The sequence below is a fragment of the Coturnix japonica genome, chromosome 7 (assembly GCF_001577835.2).
Source record: "Coturnix japonica isolate 7356 chromosome 7, Coturnix japonica 2.1, whole genome shotgun sequence".
In the NCBI taxonomy this organism is placed as follows: Eukaryota; Metazoa; Chordata; class Aves; order Galliformes; family Phasianidae; genus Coturnix; species Coturnix japonica.
In genome coordinates this window covers 24580381-24596967 of record NC_029522.1, presented here as the reverse complement: position 1 = coordinate 24596967, position 16587 = coordinate 24580381, and the positions used below count along the sequence as shown (strand labels likewise).

General features: G+C 62.7%; 3 protein-coding genes across 13 annotated transcripts in view; 1 reads left to right on the top strand and 2 right to left on the bottom strand.

Annotated features, from left to right (window-relative positions):
• The first annotated feature begins 455 nt into the window (after positions 1–455).
• Positions 456–5188, top strand: LOC107317009 (rac GTPase-activating protein 1-like). Of its 2 annotated transcripts, XM_015869196.2 has the most exons (16): positions 456–599; positions 691–893; positions 970–1094; positions 1166–1244; positions 1350–1403; positions 1785–1862; positions 1943–2063; positions 2315–2475; positions 2575–2736; positions 2823–2918; positions 2985–3177; positions 3241–3346; positions 3433–3565; positions 3644–3746; positions 3818–3935; positions 4007–5188. In XM_015869196.2, exons 1-16 carry the CDS (start codon positions 515–517, stop codon positions 4053–4055), a joined length of 1866 nt encoding a protein of 621 aa, XP_015724682.1. In that variant the 5' UTR covers positions 456–514; the 3' UTR covers positions 4056–5188. The 2 variants fall into 2 exon arrangements, with proteins under 2 accessions (XP_015724682.1, XP_032301773.1); XM_032445882.1 differs by having other exon boundaries at positions 3433–3746.
• Positions 4843–9241, bottom strand: GMPPA (GDP-mannose pyrophosphorylase A). 2 transcript variants are annotated; one of them, XM_015869197.1, is made up of 13 exons: positions 9114–9241; positions 8945–9042; positions 8767–8870; positions 8243–8435; positions 8051–8110; positions 7843–7973; positions 7687–7701; positions 7039–7173; positions 6761–6858; positions 6586–6632; positions 6423–6515; positions 6174–6342; positions 4843–6086 (listed from the first exon to the last, which is right to left on the bottom strand). In XM_015869197.1, the coding sequence occupies exons 1-13, from the start codon at positions 9154–9156 to the stop codon at positions 5986–5988; spliced, it is 1287 nt and encodes a 428-aa protein (XP_015724683.1). In that variant the 5' UTR covers positions 9157–9241; the 3' UTR covers positions 4843–5985. The 2 variants fall into 2 exon arrangements, with proteins under 2 accessions (XP_015724683.1, XP_015724684.1); XM_015869198.1 differs by lacking the exon at positions 7687–7701.
• A 131-nt stretch (positions 9242–9372) lies between these two features.
• Positions 9373–16587, bottom strand: part of SPEG (striated muscle enriched protein kinase) — a 31046-nt gene continuing 23831 nt past the window's right edge. For 8 of the 9 annotated variants that reach the window (XM_032445796.1, XM_015869132.2, XM_015869136.2 and 5 more), the window contains 13 exons: positions 16497–16565; positions 14214–16383; positions 13970–14116; positions 13778–13894; positions 13524–13691; positions 13091–13213; positions 12775–12939; positions 11992–12604; positions 11666–11905; positions 11372–11595; positions 11011–11086; positions 10663–10812; positions 9373–10526 (listed from right to left, as the gene is read on the bottom strand). In XM_032445796.1, the coding sequence (XP_032301687.1) occupies positions 10319–10526; positions 10663–10812; positions 11011–11086; positions 11372–11595; positions 11666–11905; positions 11992–12604; positions 12775–12939; positions 13091–13213; positions 13524–13691; positions 13778–13894; positions 13970–14116; positions 14214–16383; positions 16497–16565 (4470 nt within the window). In that variant the 3' untranslated portion in view covers positions 9373–10318. The remainder of the gene's footprint in view (positions 10527–10662; positions 10813–11010; positions 11087–11371; positions 11596–11665; positions 11906–11991; positions 12605–12774; positions 12940–13090; positions 13214–13523; positions 13692–13777; positions 13895–13969; positions 14117–14213; positions 16384–16496; positions 16566–16587) is intronic. The other variant, XM_015869133.2, reaches the window with a different exon arrangement.

The following is a 16587-nucleotide window of genomic DNA, read 5'->3' as shown; positions in this document are numbered from 1 at the left end:
ACGCCCAGCCCTGCTGCCAGCCCCACTGCTATTCCAGGCATCCACAGCAGGTCGGGACAGGCATCAAGGAGGGGTGGCTGCCATTCGCCGGGGGCCCCACCAACCCACTCAAAGCCCCCGCGAGAGCTCAGGGCCAGTGGGACTGGGGGCTTTGTCAGGGAGGGTGCGCAGTGCGGGGGTCCTGGGGGTGTAGAGCATCCCAGCGTGCACGGGCAGCCGGGCTTTGCGGCAGGAAGGTGGCTCCATCTGCAGGACACAGCCCCGCCGGGAGCCCCGAAGCCGTGTGAGCCCCGGACCCCACACCGGGAGCCGTCGGGGCTGCGGGAGGCGGGGCCGGACAGGGCTCCACCCCGGCCCCCGGCCTACATAGGGAGGACCCCTCACCCCCTAGAGCCTGCTTTGTCCCGGGGCCGGAGGACGGAGCGCGGTTGCGGCGGCGGAGGTAGAGGGGGAGGGTCGGAGGTGTGCGGTGAGTCCCCTGTGTCCGTCCCGTCTGTCCGCCCATGGGGACACGATGCTGCGGCAGCACTACGATCGGCTGCTGGCCCAACTGCAGTGCGCACAGCAGCTGCTGGAGCAGGACGGCCGGCTGGTGGAAGGTGGGTGTGTGGGGCATCATCGCGTGGAGCTCGTGGGGGACGCTGCGAGCGGCCTCCAGCTCGGTTCGACGCCCACTGCCCTTACCTGCAGACTTCATCCGCGTTGTGCACAGCTTTGAGGCCATGCGCCAGCAGTGCTGCCAGGTGGAGAAAGAGGGGCAGCATGCACGGGAGCAGCTGGCACGTTCTGAGGCCGAGCGGGAGGCGCTGGAGGTGAAGCTGAAACACGCCCGCAAACAGGTGGAGGTGGAGATGAAGAAGCGGCTCCGTGCAGAGGCTGAGCTGGAGAAGCAGGTCTGCTGGGCTGGCAGCTGGCACTCACCAGGGGTGCTGGGAGTGCTTGCCTCATGCCACCTTGTTTGGGTCGCAGGACCGCAGGGTGCAGCTGGTCTTTGAGCTGCTGCTGCAGGAGCCATGGGGCAGTGGGGAGCAGTGCTCCATTCTCCGTGCCCTGGCTGGATGGTGTCAGAGGTCAATCCTGGCAGCAGGCAGGAGGTGAGCGGGGCTGGGGGCACTGGGCAGGATTGGGGTCCCACAGCCATGCTGACACTGTGCTCTTTCTGCAGGTCACCTGTGGTGGATGAGTCGTGCCAGTCCCTCCTGTCTCACTCAGACATCAGCTATGACCACACTGAGGATGATGTGGTGAGGAGTGACCTGGGGGAGCCTCAGGGACTGCCCATGTCAGTGGGCAATTGGGTGCTGGGGTGCTGTTGGCCTGGCTGAGCCAAGAACCTCTTCTGCCTTTAGGATGTTGACATGACGGTGGTGCGGGCTCTGAAGCGCAAGGCCCAGGAGAGACAGGTATGGAGGAGGGATGCTGGGCATGGTATCTGCCATCCCTGCACAGAGGGCTGTGAGAAACCCAGCAGGGGGTTAATGTATTGCTGCTGGGCTGGGAGCGCCGTCTCTCAGCAAACCTCTGCAATCAATAGAAACTCCATTACGCTGTGCTGTGGCCCGGCCGGGCTCCTCAATAATTCATCCCCACGTGTGGGCATCCCGTGTGCTGCTCTGCATTGCAGCCCTGGCTTGGGCTCCTGATGCCAGGATCCTTCTGTGGCTGCTGTGGGGTTTGGAGACAGCCACCTTTTTCAGGGCTGAAACCACTGCATTGGGGTGTTTGATGGGCAGTCAGAGAGAGGTTCCCTCTCCTTTTCATCAATCCTTCTGTTCTGTTCCCAGCGCCTGTCACTGGCCCCTCAGGTTGGCCCTGCGGTTGTGGCGAAACGGCACCGTTCTTCTGTGGCACCCTCCAGCACTGTGAGTGGAGACCCTCAGGGCTGGGCAGTGGGCTGAGCGTGGCTGCAGCCAGGCACCTCCTCACTGCCCCCACCTCACAGGAGAGCATCCCCTTTGCACCACGTCCTGCTGAGGTCCTGGATTGTGCCCGCAGCCCATCACCTCCTGTGCTGTTGCCACGCCGCTGCTCACGCCAGGGACGTCGCAGCTCCACGCATGCAGGTCATGGTGGGGGGTAGTAGGGGGTGGCAGGCCTTGGGTGCAGGCGGGCTGCTTGTGTGGGGAAAGTGAGACTGGAACTGGAGTGCTTCCATTGCAGGGGAGGAGATCAGGTAGGGGATGCTTGTGTGGCACTGAGGTCCTCTGGGTGTGTTGTGTGCCTCCATCTCCACTGGGGGGCTGATGGGTTCCCAGGAAGCAGGGACCCTCCTGCATCCCTTGACTTTGGGATACTGTACTGCTTCTCTCTGCAGAGCTGACTACAGCACAGAGCACCAACAAGAACCAGGACAGCCGTGCTTTAGCACAGGAGAGCCAGGCTGAGGGTGGCTCTGTGGTGCAGCCAGCGCCGTGTCCCCCTCGCTCCCCTCCACCTTGCCTCCCATCCCCCCAGCACCACTTCTCCTCCAAAATGGTGCGTGCCGAGCACCCGCTCCTTTCATTGGGCCCTATGGTAAGGGGAGCCAGCATGGCCAAAGCAGTGCTGGGCCCTCACCCCATCTCCCCTCCCCAGGTCATCCGCATGGAGCCCTGTGGTGCCTGTGGCTCCCGCCTGCGCTTTGGAAGGGCTGCGCTCAGGTGCCGCCAGTGCCAACTGCTGCTGCACCCCAAGTGCCGGGAGCGCTGCCCCAGGCCCTGCACTGCTCAGCCTCGTCCACAGCCCTGGCCCCGAGAGGCGAGTGGGTGGCCATGTCCCTGGACACCATGGTTTGGGTGCTGAGTGGGCTCAGTGCTGACCTCCCTTCTTGTTGCTCCCTTCAGGGTGTGCTGGCTGACTTTGCCCCCCAGACCGCCCCGCTGGTCCCTGCGCTGGTGGTGCAGTGTGTGACTGAGGTGGAGACGCGAGGCCTGGCCGAGGTAGGGGATGTGGTGATATGGGGTGAGGCCGTGCTCCCCGCAGGCTGAGCTGCTCAACCTCCACAGGCCGGGCTGTACCGGGTGCCGGGAGCAGAGCCGCTGGTGCGAGAGTGGAAGCGACGGATGCTGCACGGCGGGGAGAGCCCGAGCGGCGTGTCTGACATCCACGTGGTGTGCGGTGTGCTCAAGGACTTCCTGCGGGGCCTCAAGGAGCCGCTGGTCACCTTCAGTCTGCACGCAGCCTTCCTGCAGGCTGCTGGTGAGTGGGGGGTTGGATGGGGCGGGGGCTGCTCTGCTGCCATAACACCCGCTGCCTCCACAGACATCCCCGATGAGGCTGCCTGCAGCACGGCCCTGCAGCACCTGGTGGGCAAGCTGCCTGCCGCCAACAGGGACACGCTGGCCTTCCTCATGCTGCACCTGCTCAGGTAAGGGCTGTGGGGCTCCAGCCCATCGCCCACATAGAGGTGGGTGCCCTACAGCCAAGCCCTGTGCCCACCCTGTCCCCTCGCAGGGTGTCACGCAGCCCTCACTGCAAGATGGACGTCCTCAACCTGTCCCGTGTCTTTGGCCCCACTCTGGTGGGGCACAGCTCCGCCAACCCCGCGCCACTCACCATCCTGGAGGACGCACCACGGCAGTGCAAGGTGAGCAGGACTCAGGCTGCAGGTGCTGCCACAGTGCTACCATCCCCTCCTCCAGCCTCCATTCTTCCCTCTGTGCAGGTGGTGGCTCGGCTCCTGGCGCTGCCATCTGACTTTTGGAGGGGCTTTGTGGGGTCAGAACAAGAGAAACCAGGGACAACACCAGAACCAAGCAGCAAATGTGGTGAGTGTGTGGGACTCTCACACCATAGCAGAGCTGGGGTGTGACCCCCTGACCCACCCTGTGTCCTGCAGAGCCACTGTTTCGCCCCATTTCCATCCCAGAGCTACTTGCAGGGCAGCTGAGCCCCACCAGGACGTGCTGCCTGCCTGATGCCCTGCGGAGCTGCGTGGGCACAGCCGCCCAGTCACAGTGAGTGCTGCTGGAGGGAGGCTGGGGGGGCCCACCTTGCACCCTGACTCATCTCCTGTGTTTCCCCGCAGGCAGAGGGCAGCCCCTGGGAAGGTGCGGTTCTTCCCCCCTCTAGTGTAGCCATGGCTCCCTGGGGTGGAGCTGGCACCCAAGTAATGAGGGGGAAGAGAAAGAGGAAGATGGCGTGGGCCTGTGGTGCTCAGCTTCCCTGTAGCTTTGGGTTAGTACAAAGATTATGCCCCATACTGGTGGTTGGTTTATATTAAATGTTTGCAGCAAAACTGGCCTTGGGTATAAGTGGTATTACAGCAGGATTGCTCCAGGGCTTGTGGGCAGGATTGTGTGGGGCTGGGGACTCAGTGGGCAAGAGCTGTGCTGAAAGCACTGGACACAGTGGTCCTCAGCATTCTGTTTCTGCAGGGGTAAGGCAGCCGCCATCACTCCTGGGCTGGGTAGGCAGGGAGGGAAAGGCAGGGCCCCCTGCAGCCCCTCTACTGAGGGGCCCCAGTAATCAGAGCAGCTGCTAGGGGCAGGACAGCCCCAGGACTTCCCACCTTCCTGGCCCCTTTTAACTCCTTCCTCCCCTCCAGCAGAGCTGCAGCGTGCAGCAAAGGTGTGCAAGGCTCTACTCGCAGCAGAACAGGTAGATGGGCAATGGCCCAGGCAGGGCTTGTTTTTTTTCCCCCCATCTGCCCCCTATAATGTAGCACAAGGAACAAGCAGTAAAGGAGAACTTAGGGGAAAAGGATCCTTGCACAACAGGGCAGCTGAGAAACCTTTGTCCATACTAAAACCCAGGGCAAATATGGAACACAGGAAAAACTTCCAAAGTGAGCAAGTACTTTGGCTCAGCTCCCCCTCAATGCAGGGGTGTTCACCAGAGGGCAAGGAAATTAGCACATCCAAGGCAGAGGCAAAACTGAAAGAGTTTAATGTGCTTAAAGTCAGGGAACAGCTAATCCCCACCCAGGACCGCAGCAGAACTGGCAAAGGAATGCACAAGGCTGGGAGCAAGGATTTGCTGCAAATCCATCCAGCTGGGGTGGTACGGGATGGATGGAGAATCCCTAATGCAGTGCCTGGTGGGAAGTGAGGCGTGATGTGCCCTCGGCAGCACGCGGGGCTTTAGCACAGAGCTGCATGACATGGAGGGAAGGCAGGGAGATAAGTGGATAAAGGGCAGCACCGCTTTCTGCTGCGTGCCAGGATCAGCAATGAGCTGCCTTCAATAAAAACAGGTTTTACAAGCCGCAGCAAGGCAGTAGATCTCTCTGCCCCCTGCACACAAGTGAGATGATCTCTCTTGTGCCTTGTAGCCATCACTGGTGCAAGGGCAGGCGTGCAGTGAGGCCCCCCATGTTGGCCCTCAGGAAGGCAGGGAGCCAGGGCCCTGATGCAACCTGTGCAGGTTACAGCCTGATGAGAACACGGCTTTGCCTCACACTGAGCCCTTGTGTGAAGGTGCTCCTGTGGGAGTGGGTACTTTCACAGCTACCTCCAGGGCCAGCTGTCCCATTCAGTGCTGTTAGGCCAGCCTGATTCTGCTGGCGTTGCCCCATGGTAGGCAGAAACCCAGCCCAGGTTGTTGCAATCACATTATTGAATCCTCCCACCAGGTTCACGCTGGGTGGGGTGTCCGGGCAGAACAGGCAAAGTCAAAGCTCCCCTAGGATGAGCCAACACCTTATGAGGAGCTGGAGCTGGGGCAGGGGTACTGAGTTTTCCAGGGCAAGGGCCATGATGGCAGTGCCCTTTGGTATGGCAGCACCCAGAGCTCAGGACCCAAAATGCTGCAGGGAGCAAGTGCTCTGCTCAGCCAGCAGCTGGAGTGAGGGCCCTGTGTAGTCTCAAAGCTTCACCCAAACCCCTGGGCTGCAAGAGAAGCAGCATGTGAGGCTGACAGCTCACCAGCTTTAATGTCTATCTGGAGCTGGCTTCAGGCACTTGCAAGGCTCCTGCACCTGGCCCTCTGGGGTGCTGGGAACCCCCCAGGAGGTGAAGCCCTATCTGGGGGCTGGCAGAGGCCATCCCACCCCAGCGAGCAGCTGTCTCACAGGATGATCTGGTTCTTGTAGCTGCGGCTCAGCTCCTTGTGAGGAAGGACGATGGAATTGAGAATAACAACCTCAGCAGGGATGGTGACACTGCAGCCTGTAGGGAGTGCGTGAGGCCTTTAAAAAGAGGGAGAGGACCCTGGCTCACATTGCAGGACCCAGTGTAGGGCTGGGACGAACTTACCCAGGATTGTGATGGAAGGTGTGAGACGGCCGTCACGGAAGAGTGTCTCGCTGTCGATTTTGGCATAGGGATCATTGGGGTTGGGGTCACTGGGTGTCCCTTCAACACGGGCCCAGCGCCCAATGGTGCTGTCCCAGCCCACGATGGTATTGAGGACGCAGGTGTGGTCCTGGAGTACAGTGGTGGATGAGAGGTGCAGCCGGGGGCTGAAGAGGAGACTACCCCTGTCCAAGGGCAAGCCCTACTTACATGCAGTGAGGCCCCATGCAGGATGATAGACTCACGTATGCGCACACCAGCTCCCACTGTCACTCCTTCCCCAATGGAGACATTGGGGCCTAGCTGTGAAGATGAGATTGTGATAAGGTTGGGGACAGTGGTGTCCTCAACCCCCCAGTCTCCCTGCACTCACCACTGCTGTGCTGTCCACAGAGGCTGTAGGATGGATGTACACATTCCCTGCAACACAAGGCAGCTATGTCATGGAAAACAGCTCAGATGAGCACCTGATTCTGAGCATAGATCTGCCTGTGGCTCCTGGCTGCATGGAGCAGCTCCCAGGGCTCTGGGGGATGTCAGTGGGGTACCTCGGATGATGGGGCCTCCAGGCTTGTTTTGAGCCAGCCTCTCTGGGTGGCTTTGGCTGTACTGGTTCAGGTAGAGGCGGCTGGCATAGATAGCAGAGCTGGAGGAGGAAAAGCAGAAGATTGTTATTGCCTCTCTGGTGCCTCCAGGACAGAGGAGAGTCTGAATTCAGTACCTGCCATCCCACCCCCCCACCCACCAGGCTCTGTCTGGGCATCTGCCTCTCCCACGTCTGGCACAACTTACTCAAAGCTCCTGCTGCACCAGCCACAGCCCTTACCCAGCTGATTTGATCTGGCTCCAGAAGCCATCAGTTTTGTAGACGTAGAGTTTACCGCTCCCAGCCAGGGCTGTAAACACATCCTGCTCCAGCCGGATCACTTCAGCACGCTGCCAGCCATTGGAGCTCTCCTCTCTGCAAGCAAGAGGTCTCTTAGATCCCTGCCCCAGCAGGGGACCCTGGCAGACCCTCTTCCAATCTGGGGGCTCCTTCCTAAATGTGAACTCCTCTCCAGAGACACAGCCAGCCCTGCCAAGCCTACAGTTACTCTGCCAGCTGTAATAAGTTCTGTGCCAGAAGTGGATGGTGCAAGAGCTCCACCCAACCCAGGCTGGTGTAGGTGTGGAAGATCTTGTCCCCTAGCCCAGAGCCCTGCACAGCTGGACTGATGCTGGGTGGTAGCAGAGGTGACAGGCTGCTCATGCAGAGAGCTGGAAGGGGAAGCATGAGTGCTCCCAGTTGAAAAGCTTGCTCAGCCCCTTGTCCAGAGCTGTATGAGAATGGGATGGGAGGAGAGGAAGGGAAAGGGCGTCAGGAAGAGATGCATAGGACAGCCTTGCAGGGCTGCAGCAGGGAGAAAAGCATGCGTTACCGCTAGGCACAATCCAGCAGAGAGCAGCCATCGCAGACACAGAAGGACTGACTTACCCAAGGTAAGGGCAGCTGGTGCAGGACCAGGAAACAAGTGAGTGATGGCAAAGGAGGAAAGAAGATCAAGAAAGAATGGAGGATGAGTGTGCTGCTGCAGGCCTGGGAAGCAGTGGGGCGGGGTGGGAGGGACACAGGGCAGAAAGGGGCTCTCACAGCGCTAGCTCCTGCTGGTTCCTTTGGAAGACCTCGCCGATGTGCTGGAAGATGGCTGACGTGAACAGATAGATGCCACAGTTGATGATCTCACTGACAAACGTGCTGGGCTTCTCGACGTAGTGCTGGACCTGAGTGAAGAAGAGATGTGAGGGCCAGGGCAGAGCCTCAGCACCACGTTAACCGTTCTTTCTGCCCCTTCCTCTACCTCTTGCGTGTCCGCATTGGCCACGATGCAGCCGTAATTCAGAGCCTGCGTCCTGTTGGCCTGCAGAGCGGGGTGTATCAGTGCATGGGGAGCAGCAGGTGGGTGCGAGCAGAGCTCACAGCCTGAGCCTCATCCTACAGCTTCTGCCCAGCCCGTGCCACGGCTGCGCTGCTCCCCATCCCCGCCACGCACCGTGGTGCCCAGGATGACAAAGCTGTCCTTGTTCCCATGCCGCTGCCTGAAGTCCAGCATCTCCTGCAAGGGGAACTCGGAGCACACGTCCGCATTGAGGACGAAGAAGGTGTCGGCACCACCCGCCAGGATCTGGTCACGGAAGTGGTAGATGCCCCCACCCGTGCCCAGGGCCGCGTACTCCTGGAGGTACCTGTAAGGAGGGAGGGCTTAGGGATAGCTGTGCTTAGGGATAGGTGTGCTTAGGGATAGGTGTGCTTAGGGATAGCTGTGCTTAGGGATAGCTGTGCTCAGGGATAGCTGTGCTCAGGGATAGCTGTGCTTAGGGATAGCTGTGCTCAGGGATAGGTGTGCTCAGGGATAGCTGTGCTTAGGGATAGCTGTGCTTAGGGATAGGTGTGCTCAGGGATAGGTGTGCTTAGGGATAGGTGTGCTTAGGGATAGGTGTGCTTAGGGATAGGTGTGCTTAGGGACAGGTGAGAGGGGAAGGCAGGGCCACGGGGGGAACCCGGCATCGCACCCACCTGATGGGGATCCTGAATTCCTGCTGTGCCGCCGCCAGGAAGCGGCTGAGCGCCTCGTGGGGCTGGTAGAAGCCCATCAGCAGGATCTCCTTCAGGCCGGGCACCTGTGGGGACGCATTGGGATTGCAGCTCCCGCACGGCACCCGACCCGGTTCGGTTCGGTCCGGTCCCCTCGTACCTTGGCGCACGCCTCGATGTGATGCTGCACCATGGGCACACCGGCCACGGGGAACAGCGGCTTGGGCACCTCGAACGACAGCGGTCGGAAGCGGGTGCCTGCGGGGCACAGCGGGTCGGCGGGGCCGGGAACGGGCTGAGCGCCCCTATGGACCCGGCCACGTACTTACCCTTCTGCGGGCCCCCGATGAGGATCACGGCCTTGAGCGCCATGACGGCACGGCCGGGCCGCACCAACGCTTCCGGGACACATCAGCACGCTCCGCCGCAGCGTCACCGCCAGCACCGCCCCGCTGCGCTGCGCCCGCCGGCCGCCAGGGGGCGCTGTATCGCTGCCGCTATTGAGTTGAACCTTGAGCTGAACCCCCCCCCACGCTGTCCCACCCTCCCCACGCAGCCCCCTCCCATAGAGGCGCACAGACACGCTCGGGCTGCTCAGGGCTTTTATTGCTGCTCTGCACGGTGCTGCTTCAGCCCGCAGGGACAGCAGCCGCTCTGGGGCCTGGCAGGGAGGTGGGGGCACGGAGCAGGGGCGGCGCTTCTCCCCGCGGTCCATAAGTCCAGTCGCTGCAGTTGCCCCGTGCTGCCCAGGGGAGGCGATGGGGTCCGCGCGTGTGTGCGGGGGCGTGCTGTGCGTGGAGCGTGTGGGTCGGCAAGGCACATGGGTTGCACGTGGGATGGCGGGGGCCGCGGGGAGCGATCTGGGTCCTGGTGGCTACAAGCGGCTCTTCCTGCTCGGGGTGCCCCCAGGAGCACGAGCAGCGTGGGCCTGAGCAGCTGCAGAGCGTGCGTAGCCCGGGGAAGGCACCGGTGTGGGGCCCGGGCTGCAGCCCTATGGAGCAGGAGCAGAGCCGTGCTGCCGGCCCCTCTGCGCAGCACAGCGGAGCAGCCTCTGTGTTCAGCACTCCCGTGCAAAGCACGCTGACCGTGGGCATCCCCAGTCATGTCATGTCATCCCCCCCCAGTGTCATGACAGTGGGAGCCACGGGCTGCGGGTAAGGCACGTGGCTGGGCTGGGTGCTGCAGGGGCAGCCACGTTTTGGGGCCAGTCCCCCACTGACCGCGTGGCCCAGGCTGGCCGGCATGCTGGCAGATCTTCCACACCCCCATCTCCACCCCCGTCCCGTCCCCATCGCATTCTTCCCCCAACCCTCTGCCACATTCTCCATCCATCCCAGCATCTCCGCCTGACCCCGGCTGGGGCCCCATTTTCCATTAGCTCTCCTTTGACTGCACTGAAAGACTCCGCTCGTCTCTCTCCCTGTGCTGCCCTGCCGCCATCCCTGGCAGGTGGGGTCCGTGGGCTCATCCCGGCTCCTCGGCCGCCCTGTCCCGCGGCCCCTGGAATGTTCCTCTGGCTCCTCACCCCTCACGGTTACTGCGGCCCCGGTGGCTGGCCGCCCTGGTAGGAGCGGAGTAAGACCTTGTGCTTGGTGACAGCCTCACCGCGGCGCCGCTGATGCTCCACCAGGAACTCCTTGAGGCGGTTGGTGGTGAAGGTGAGAGTCTGGCGGCGCAGCTTCATCAGGTAGGCGTCCTGGAGCCAGGTGTTGGCGAAGCAGTCCTTCACGGTGGGGCGGCTCCTATAGAGGCTCAGTGTCAGAGACCACCCACCACTTCCACACCATCCCCAAGCTAAACACCAGCACTTCCCTCCGAGACCCCCTAGGGGTCCCCCTGGGTCTTCCCAAGCAGGGATGGGGTTTAGGAGTCACTCACCAGGGGTGGACGGTGAGGACCTTGCGGATGAAGAGGGCGGCGCTCTGCGAGACGTTGGGGTACAGCTTGAAGGCATCAAAGCGCCCTGCCAGGATGCGGTTCTCTGTCTCAATGGGGTCCAGTTCAAAGAATGGCGACCGTCCGCTCAGCCTGAGAGGGAGGAAGTGGCACGGGCTGGGCACAGTGGTGAGAGGGCACCGAGCACCCACCCACATCCCCGTGTGGGACAAACATCCAGCTGGAAACAGTCTGTAGGGCTACAGCAACCCCCACCCCCAATCCAGCCTGGCGGCCCTGCGTGGGGATTGCTCCATCTCAGATGCTCACCCCCAAACCCCTTTCTCTTACATGATGTAGGTGAGGACACCAACACCCCAAACATCCGCAGCGGAGCCCACCGGGTCGCCTTTCACCACTTCTGGTGCTGCAGACACAGTGAGAAGCTCTGTCATATGCACAGCAGCCAAGCCCAGTACCCACAGCACCCTGAACACCCACAGCCAAGACAGCACCACCAACACCCCACCTCTTCTTCCTCCAGCATCCCTTGCTAGCACCCTAACACAACCCAGCATCATGTACCCCAAATGCCCCACAGACACCCAAATGCACCCACTGAGCCCAACAGTCCCCTCCAGATACCCCCAGCATCCCAACCACTACTCAGCTTCCCCAGGCCCTGTGCATGGGCACAGCATGCCCCACTCACACATGTACTCCAGTGTGCCCACACGTCGCCCCAGCTGCCGCAGCACCAGGGGGTTGTAGGTCTGGGCACTGCCAAAATCAATGATCTTGAGAGCGTTTGTGCCCGAGACCACAACATTGTCAGGCTTGATGTCAAGGTGCACAATACGGCGGCCATGCAGGTACTCGAGGCCCTGCAGCAGCTGCAGGACGTAGCTCACCACGTCGTCCTCTGAGTAGCGAAACCTGGGGATAGGAGACATGAGCAGGGTCCCCACACTTGTCCCCCAAACCCCACCACCCCCACCCCCTGGACCTGTCCACGATGCTGTAGAGGATTTCCTTGCCGGCACAGTTCTCACAGATGAGCACCAAGTAGCGAGGGGTGATGTACGCCTCGTGTAGGGCCATGATCCGCTCGTGGTGCAGCGCCTTCAGGATCTCGTACTCCTGCAGCACACTCTGCTTCCTCTCTGCCTCATAGGGCACAATCTTGGCCATGAAGAGCTTTCCTGTGGCGTTCTCCTTGCACAGCCGAATTACCCCAAAGCGGCCCCTGAGCACAGGGTGATGATGCTCAGCCCCCTGAGCAGGATGCTCCAGGGGCATCCAGGGGCAGCACCCCATCCCTCACTTCCTCACCTCGCTTTCTCATCCAGGAAGGTGTATGGCTTCTGTGGGACACCCTGCCGCAGTGCTGTGCCATCTGGAGCCCTGCTGTCACGCGAGGGCTCCTTGGAAGACGGGGTTGAGGCAGGCACCTCCTGGGCAGGGGACGAGGTGGGCGGCATAGAGACGAAGGACGTGACCATGTAGGGGGGCATCTTCCTGGTGGGTGCAGTGTTGGGGGCGGTGGATGCCGAGGGGGCAGGGGAAGGTTTGGATGGAGAGGGTGCCCGAGGTTGGGGGGACACCCGTGTGGGCGAGGTGGGAGCAGATGTGTCCGTGGGAGCAGCAGTGGTGCCTGTGTGGGGCATGGCAGCAGTCTGAGGGGCAGTGAACACCAGCTCTGGGGGCTCACAGACAGTGATGTTGGGTGGGAGCTTGGGGTCTGGCTGTGCCCCCTCAGGGACACCTGGCTGCAGTGGCTGCTCAGGCTTCTGCAGCACTGCCTTGTGCTTGCGGGGCGGTGTGGTTGGGGGCAGCGCTGGGGCCGGGGGCTCCAACTGTGCCTGGGGTGTCTGGGTTGACCGGCTGGAAGCCGCCTTGTCGGGGACGGGGACAGCAGTGTTCTTGGCTGGAGCAGCACGGGAGTCTGCAGGGAGGGAGGAGAGCCATGAGCTGAGTTGGGGTGTATGTATCCAGGAGCAGGGTGCAAGCAGCATCCCACTGTCTAATGCCCTGGAGGAAGAGCCTGCAAAGCACCCTGCTGCTGCAGCCTCATTCAACACTATGGGCACTGCCCCATGGGAATGGCTGGCTTACCTGTTCCTTCCAGGTGCACTTTGCCTGATACGGTGCTGTAAGGCCCCTGCCCAGCCTTATTGACACAGGCCACTCGGAACTTGGCAGCGCTGCCAGGGGGCAGCTCTGTCACGTTGAAGTAGCAGTCAGTGATACCCGTGCTGACCAACTTCCACTCGTGTTCCCCTGCCGGCATGGAGGCATGGTGAGGTTCAGGCTGCACCCTGTCCCACTTTCCCAGGCCCCCAGCACCCATCCATGCAAGGGTGAGGGTTGTAGCCCAGCTGAGGGTGCTCGCAAGCAGAGTGGGGGTGGCCACGTTTCACTGGCCACGTACCCTCTAGCCTGTGCTCCAGCGTGTAGGTGCAGGGGGCTTTGCTCTCTGCGGGCTTCCACAGCACCAGCACCGTGTTCTTGTACTTCTGAGCGATCTCTGGGGTGCCTGGCCGCCCAGGGAGCCCTGACGGGGGACACAGAAGTAGGCAGGCTGGGTACCTGGCCAGCAGCAGGGTGTGTGGGCTTGGACACACAGGGAACTGCAGCAGCCTGTCCCCCTTGAAAGCTCCAAGTAGGGATGGGCAGAGCAAGGATCCAGTCCCCAGCCCTGTGGCTGTCTCACCGTGTTAGCAGCAGTGCCTGAGCATGCATCCCTCCTGCCAGAGCCAGCCTCGAGCAGCCCAAACAAACAATCCCCCAGCAGCTGGCATGTGTTCTATCCCTGTGGGGCAGCACCTCTGTCCCCTGAGATCCCCCCACCCCCGTGTCCTTACGTGCCACAGCCAGTGTGCAGGAGCTGATGGCTGTGCCCAGGGTGTTGGCGGCTGCACACTCATATAGCCCCGCATCCTTCCTGGAGACCTTGGAGATGGTGAGCATCTGGCGGCCGTCCTTGCAAGAGATGATGTTCAGCACATTGTCCGGCTGCAGTGACCGCTTATCTGCAAAGGGGAGCAGAGGAAAGCAATGCTACAGCTGCTCCCTGGGCACCCACCCACTTGGGCCGTCCTGGCATCAGCAGCCCCACCTTTCATCCAGACAATTCTGGGGGTTGGGCAGCCGGCGGGCAGGCAGCAAAGGGTCAGAGCATCACCCTCCAGGAGCACCTGGTCCTTCAGCTTGATGTGAAAAATAGGGGGGAAATCTGGAGAGCAGAGGGCATGGTGAGGACAGGGTGCCAGGCGATGACCCATGTGCCCTATATCCCGCTCGTGCCTACCTGACTCGCTGGGTGCATGCTGCCGCCCAGCTGCAGAGCCATCCTCCCGCAGCAGGCTGGAGGGGATGCTGGGCTGTGAGGACATCTTCTCCTTCTTCGTTCGGGAGAGCCCCCAGCGCTCCCAGCGCGATCGCTTCTGTCCCTCACCTGCGGGGAATTGGGGAGTGAGGGTGGCTAGGACCGATTCCTGGGGACTTACCGGGGAGGCAGCTCGGCCCCAGGGTGCTCCCAGCTCCCTGCTCACCTTTGGCAGAGGCGGTGGAGCGGGTGCTGCCCTCCGAGCGCAGGGACTCGGAGGACGGTGCCGGTGCCGGCGGTGGTCCCACCTGGTCCTGCGCCACGACGCCCACCCGTCTCAGGCTGTCCCCCTCCGAGATGGAGCGGCGCAGCAGGGACGGCCGCTGCTGACCCAGCTCCCCCGGCCCCTCGTCCTCGGGCCGCTCGTCCGACAGGCTGCGGAGCCGCGAGGACACCCGCTCCATAGTGGCGCTGATCTTCCGCCGCACCGCTACTACCGGCGACTCCCCGCCACCCCCCGGCTCCGACTTGAGGCTCTCCGAGTCCCTGCGCTCCTTGGAGCTGCCCAAGCCCAGGCTCCAGGAGAAGCGGCGCCCGCGGGTCGGAGTGTCACCGCCACCTTCCTCCCCTTTGCTCTTCCTCCTCTCGGGGGGTGGAGTGCGCTTGAGGAGCACAGACATCCTGCGGAGGAAGCCGCTGTCCTTCTCCACCTCGTGCAGGTCCTGCACTGACTTGGACTTCTCCAAGCCGGCGGGCTGGCTCCGGCGCAGCTCCAGGGGCACGCCGGCCGGTGTGGGCCGGTAAATGCCGTCGTCGCGGGCCGACGGGCTGGCCAAGTGCCGGTCCTCAGAGCGGGAGCGAGTCAGGAGCTTCAGCCCACGGCTGAGGGATGACTCGCGGCTCCGCTTGAATTTGGCCTCGAAGACCTCCTCGGAGTCAATGTCCTGGATGAGCAGGGAGCTGGATGAGCCGGTGGGCTGTGCTTCCTTCTTCTCCTCTGGTGCTGGTGCCGGTGCAGGGGGCTCAGCAGGGGCAGCGGGCTGGGGTGCTTCCTTGGTGGCCGGCTCCCCCTGCCACGTGGCTCCCATCGCCTGCATCACCTCCGCGTAGGAGGACTTAGTGGTGCGAGCCCCAGGGGCCAAAGGCTGCTGCGGGGTGGCTGTTCTGGGCCTGGCAGCCCCTACCCCAGGCGTCCCTGTGGCTCTAGTGGCTTCAGCCTTGGTGGGCACCTTCTCCTCCATTGGCTTCTTCCCCACAGTGCTGGCTCGGGCCTGAGGCTGGACCCGCTCCTCTGGGCTGGGCTTCCTCTCCTGGGCAGCCTTGGCCACAGGGGGCTGTGGTACAATGGCCTCCGGCACCTGGGGCCGTGCCTCGGTGAGTGCTGAGAGTGATGGGAACTCCTTGAGCCTCTGAGCCTCAGTGTGGGCCATTGGGATCTCCAGGGGTGCACCGGAGCGGCGGTGCCGGACAACAGGCTCAGCATCACCATGGCTGAAGGAGCTGCTCTTCTGCAGAACGCGCTCAGGGGGCATCAGGTGGGGAGAGGCGGCCTCGCTGGACGCTGCCCGCACCAGCCGTGGCACTGAGGGTGCCAGCTGCTCCATGCGGGGCGGCCACTGCCCCTTCTTGCTGGGGCCGACCCCTAGCGTCTCCAGGAGCGGACCCCGCAGGCCACTGACCTTGCCATCGGTGGTGCTGCCCCGCAGCAGGCGCTGCCGCATCAGCTCCAGGCGCTGGGCATGCTCGTCCTCGACTCCCCGACGCCGCGGCAGCTCCATGGAGGCTGCCTTGGCCAGGGCACGTCGAGGCTCCCGGCCCACCTCAGCCCCCTCTTCAAGGCCTGGGGGCCGGCTCAGCAGGGCACTGTCAGCCGAGCTGCCCCGCTTCAGCTCACCCCGCCGGGTGCTCTCCGGGGACTCCAGGCTGGAGCCCTTCCTCATGGCTTTGCGGGGATACTCGAGCCGCTTCTGGGCCTCGGGGGCCTCCTCATCGGAGGAGCTGGGTGCCTCCACTTCTGCACACTGCCGCCGCGGCCCTGGGGCCCTCGGCCTCTTCCCCAGGGCTACTACAGCCTTTCCTGTGGCCTCGCTCTGCCACTCCATGGCGGAGCCGTCCCCTGGCACAGCCACCTCCTGCCGCAGGCCCTCAGCTGGCCCTGGCATCTCGTCATCCGTGGGGATCTCATTGAGGGACATGCGGGAGCCAGAGAACTCCACCTGGTGCGGCATGGGGATGAAGGGCAGTTCGTCCAGGTCATCCGAGTCTGAGGAGGACGAGAGGGCTGGAGACTCCTTGAGGTGTCGAGGCACAGCGATGGAGAGGTGGTTGGAGGTGTCCTCCAGCAGCTCTGGGATCGGCCGCAGCACCATGTTGCACTTGTAGCTGATCTGTGAGCGCTGCAGCCCACGGACAGGACTGGGTCAGGCTCAGGCAGGCAGCACAGCACCATGCGTGGCATCAGCCAGGCTGGTACAAATTGCCCTCTTCCCACCTCAGCTCCTAACCCCACCTGCCATTTCCGACGGGAGAGGAAGAGCTTCAGGTGGTCGGTGCTGATGACCTTCCCCTTTGCCAGTGTCTGCAGGGAGAGGGGACAGCCA

Bases quoted from the DNA above. Each gene is read 5' to 3' on its own strand.
- LOC107317009 (XM_032445882.1), top strand. From the start codon at position 515: ATGCTGCGGCAGCACTACGATCGGCTGCTGGCCCAACTGCAGTGCGCA. The intron at 600-690 runs GTGGGTGTGTGG...CCTTACCTGCAG, and splicing joins GGACGGCCGGCTGGTGGAAG to ACTTCATCCGCGTTGTGCAC. The intron at 3,347-3,432 runs GTAAGGGCTGTG...GTCCCCTCGCAG, and splicing joins CTCATGCTGCACCTGCTCAG to GGTGTCACGCAGCCCTCACT.
- GMPPA (XM_015869197.1), bottom strand. From the start codon at position 9,156: ATGGCGCTCAAGGCCGTGATCCTCATCGGGGGCCCGCAGAAGG. The intron at 6,633-6,760 runs GTACCCCACTGA...CTTGTGTTGCAG, and splicing joins TGGAGGCCCCATCATCCGAG to GGAATGTGTACATCCATCCT. The intron at 6,516-6,585 runs GTGAGTGCAGGG...TCATCTTCACAG, and splicing joins CTGTGGACAGCACAGCAGTG to CTAGGCCCCAATGTCTCCAT.